The sequence below is a fragment of the Chaetura pelagica genome, unplaced genomic scaffold (genome assembly GCF_000747805.2).
Source record: "Chaetura pelagica isolate M959 unplaced genomic scaffold, ChaPel_1.0 scaffold126, whole genome shotgun sequence".
Classification (NCBI taxonomy): Eukaryota; Metazoa; Chordata; class Aves; order Apodiformes; family Apodidae; genus Chaetura; species Chaetura pelagica.
In genome coordinates, this window is record NW_009953787.1 from 2,589,258 (window position 1) to 2,593,805 (window position 4,548).

Below are 4,548 nucleotides of genomic sequence, written 5' to 3' on the forward strand. Positions count from 1 at the left end.
CAGGATCTGCAGGTGCTTATACATCCAAAAGTCAGAGCATCCAATGTCTATGATATTTTTTGAGAACAAAGGGATGTAGCTCTATGTCTTTATATAGTTTACAAGACAGGAGTATTTAGCTATGTTTTCAGAATTGGCTGGAAATACCGATTAATTCTTTATGTGCTTCCTCAACAGCTCCATATGAATCAAAAGGAGGAAGAATGCTGCTTATTGCTATTCTTGGCTCTGCAGGAATGACCTGTGTAACAATTCTCCTGGCCTTTCTCATTATGCTGCAGTTAAAGCGAGCCAACTTCCAGCGCCGAATGGCTCAGGCTTTCCAAAATGTGGTGGTGAGTTTCCAGCATTCCTGTGCCAGCGTGGCTTTTCATTTTGGCTCCATCCTTTCCTGTCTTTTCCAATTCCTTTTCCTTGGCCTTTCAAAATACTGTCTTCCCTTCTTGTGTGCAATTAGTACTGTTGTAAAGGTGTTATGCTACTGATGCTTGAGCTAAAGCAATTACAGTTATAGGTATGAGGTAGAAAACCTGACTTGAATAAGGTTGCACACTATTGATCCTTCTCGCTTTTCTGCCTTGTTACGTATGTATGACAAGTACGAAGCCAGACAGAATGGAGAAGCCTGTTCTCCCTCAATGAAGTTATGCTTGATTTTGAAAACTACAGTACTATTTCATGTTGCTTTTGAGCATCAGTAATCGGTTGTGGCTTTTCAACCTGGGGACAGCTCATCAGGGATCAGCCAATGGCAACATCATAGTTCTGGCCATGAGGAAATTGTTGAAGGTTGTAACACCACATAGAGATATTTCTCTATATATACATGTATATATTTGTATCTTGCTGGAATCTCTTTAACGCTCTGCTTTCCAGTGCTCTTCTGTATCTATCAGTAAAGTAGAAATCACAGTTAATGTCATTTGCTTAACTCTCTTACAGAGGGAAGAGCCAGCTGTACAGTTTAACTCAGGTACACTCACCTTGAGCAGGAAAGCCAAAAACAGCCCAGATCCCACCATTTATCCAGTTCTTGAGTGGAATGACATAAAATTTCAAGATGTGATTGGAGAAGGGAACTTCGGGCAAGTCCTAAAAGCACGCATTAAGAAAGATGGCTTACGCATGGACGCTGCGATTAAAAGAATGAAAGGTAGTAAAGATCAGAGACTCTGAGACTAAATACTTTTCTTGGTTGCTTGTTCCAAGTGTTTCTCTGACATAAGAAATACTTAGTAGCCCTTCTGTAAAGCTAAAATAAATTTTCAAATTTTACTAGTGAAATTATATCAGCTGTCACTAGGCCAAGATTTGTGCCCTGCAAGGCAAGGTCAAGTTGGTTTATATTTCTCTCTAATAGTTAATATAATTAATTACTATGTATTTTTTGATTCATAGGTCAGCATGAACTCGATGTGTGAGTTAACCTGCAAAATATAAGCCATTAAATGATGTCTATTAATAGAGAGAGTAGCACAGGGCTAGCCCTGCATCACAGCATTGGCTCATCTTGCTTTAACTTAGATATTCAAAGACAACTGCATCTATGCATCTACAGATACAGATGCTGTAAGGATCACTCATCTTTTTTGCACTTGTTGAGACTGATTGCAACATTCCAGAGAGAACTCCAATATGAATAACAGTGCAAAACTTTCTTGAAATTTACAAGATCATTATCTAGGCAAATTAGGTGACACTCTTAAACATGATGATCATTTAAAAAAGAGCCAAGGCCTGCATGCAGGTCAAAAGTAATAAACAGCATGCAGAAAAAAAGATTTTTAGGCAGCTAGTTTTCTATGGCCTGCTACATTTTACATTCTCAGTAAGGGAAGTGATGTGGCATATTAAGATGTTTTCTTTCTTTGCAGGTGGCTGCTGCAGATATTCTCTCCCTTTTCCTTCAATTGAGAAGTCCTACTTTTTTTCAGATAATATTAATTAATCTTAGAGTTTTTCTGTTTGGGGTGAAGTAGTAGTGCCCCAGGCAGCCTGGAGTCCTCATAGTAAACAAAAATATGGTCATAAATTCTGTTCAAAGGAAAATGCAAATGCATGCTTATTTGATTTTCAGAATATGCCTCAAAAGATGACCACAGGGACTTCGCTGGAGAACTTGAAGTTCTTTGTAAACTTGGTCATCATCCCAATATCATAAACCTTTTGGGAGCATGTGAACATCGGGGTAAGATACTCTTGAATATGTGCACTTTAAAAATTATTTTAAATCCCTCACACATGGTGCAGCCCATGCAGTCCCATAGAAACACTAGTTTATAAGCAGGTCTTTCTGCAACTTTTGTTAAAAGCCTGGATAAACTTAGTCTTAGGTCTACAAGTCCACAGTAATCTTTCAGAAATTATGCTCATCAACCGCTCTAAATTCTCTGCACCCAGGAATTGTGCTGTTTGATATTTTCCTCTCCACTCTGTTTTATGTTTACTTCTTTCTTACTCAGAGAAGTGTAAATGTCCAAAAACTTACTATCTTCTACTTTGTGATATACTCAATTTCTGATGTTTCACTAGGATACCTCTATCTTGCTATTGAATATGCTCCCCACGGAAATTTACTGGACTTCCTTCGGAAAAGCAGAGTGCTAGAGACAGATCCAGCATTTGCTATTGCCAACAGCACTGCATCTACACTTTCCTCTCAGCAACTTCTGCATTTTGCAGCAGATGTTGCTAGAGGGATGGACTACTTGAGCCAGAAACAGGTCAGTCTTCAACTCTCTACCCACTGAAAGCACAGAAATTATTTTTTTTAAGGAGTATGCCTTTTAATGAAATAAAACCAAGTCTTTCATTTTAGCTTCTATAGCACCTGCTGGATGAGACTTATTTTGTTGTGTTCACTTTGCTCTAACACCTACTCTGGTCATGAGGAATAAAGGAAGAGGCATAAAACCTACAAATGGCACAGGAGCTAAGTTTAAAATGTTCTTGGTAGGGACATACCAAGTTGTTTGTTTAGGGTTTTCTTCTTATTCCAAATGTTGGCATTTTTTAATATAGCACTAACATGACACATGTGTCTAGGGTTTTAGTTGTGGGGGTTCTATTTATTTATGTATTTGGTTATTTATTTATTTTAGTTTATTCATCGAGACTTGGCAGCAAGAAACATCTTAGTTGGAGAAAATTATGTTGCAAAAATAGCTGACTTTGGCTTATCAAGAGGTCAAGAAGTTTACGTCAAGAAGACCATGGTAAGGCTCAAAGCAAACTGATAGAATCTGTTTTCCTCATTATTTTTTTTCTTGTTTCTTAATTTGTAATTTCCTACAAAAAAAAGCATACTCATGGGTAGTACTACAGAACTGAGTAATTATTTTTTACATATTAGCATGCATAAACACTCATGTTGTGTTTATTAACATACATAATTTGTAAATAAATTATAGACCATGTTTATAATATAATACATAATGTAATTGAAAAATATTTATATGGATGTAGATGGTAGTAGAATAACCAATTATACAGCCAGTTATGAGATATAGTAAAAATACACATTATACATATGAAGAGGATGTACACATGGGAAGAACTGTACAGCTCAAAAAATATTATTTTTGTGTCCAGCTGAGGCAAGCTAGTCTAATTCTATTGAATGAGGCCAAAGTTAGCAAGGTGGTATTCAGAGGCATGTCAGGTTCTGTCAGCTGAAAAAACAGCAGCCCAGAGCTAATGTTATGAAAGAGGCAAAAGAAGTGTAATAAGCTTCATGCTGTCCCAAACCAGGAATAACACCAGGTGGTGAAGTGAAGAGAATTGGTTAGAGACATCATAAGATATCACTCAGGAATTATTTCAATTTCCTCTTGGTGCTGGTTGGAGAGATATTCTGTCAGCTTTAGTGTGAACTGCCCCCTTCAGGAAGTAAATGCACAAATGAAAGAAATAAAATTTATTTACCTGATAAATCTTACTTGCATAAAGTCAGTTTTCTTTAAGGTAACAGGCAGAACAATTGGGTATAAATTTCAGTATTGCTATTTCAACTACCACCAAATAAACTTTCATGAAATAATCTCCAGGGACGGCTTCCAGTGCGATGGATGGCAATTGAATCTTTGAATTACAGTGTTTACACCACAAACAGTGATGTGTAAGTATGTTTTTGAAGTGGACTTTTAAAAAATATTGAAATATCTTGCAGCATCAAGGAAAGTTTGACAGCCAGAATGAGACATCCACTCTTAACTCAGAACACTTAGTAGTTGAGTCAGTATCAGCAAGCAATGGAAGTAAAAATTAAGCCCATAACAAAAAATTTGCTTTTATTCATCATCAGTGACTGAACAAGTTCTGTGTTCACTAGGTAATTGGATTTGGGCCACTACTTTAGTTATATTTCTCATTTGAAATCAGAAACCTGATGACTCTTTGGGAGACCCAGAGAATGTCAGTATTTTAGTCAGGAAATTAGAAGCGATATTTGGGAAAGGAATTCTGTAACAGCACTATTTTCTGAGAGCTCACAGTCTAGAACAGGATTCTGGTTGATGGACTCAGTGAATTAATTATGTTAAAGATCTC

At 36.9% G+C, this 4,548-nt stretch overlaps 1 protein-coding gene across 1 annotated transcript in view; it reads left to right on the top strand.

Annotated features, from left to right (window-relative positions):
- The window catches only part of TEK (TEK tyrosine kinase, endothelial), a 31,751-nt gene that overhangs the window by 24,448 nt on the left and 2,755 nt on the right, over positions 1-4,548 (top strand). Inside the window, 6 exon segments of the mRNA XM_010001029.1 lie at positions 178-335; positions 943-1,153; positions 2,078-2,188; positions 2,533-2,723; positions 3,102-3,215; positions 4,047-4,117. Of these exon segments, the coding sequence (XP_009999331.1) occupies positions 178-335; positions 943-1,153; positions 2,078-2,188; positions 2,533-2,723; positions 3,102-3,215; positions 4,047-4,117 (856 nt within the window).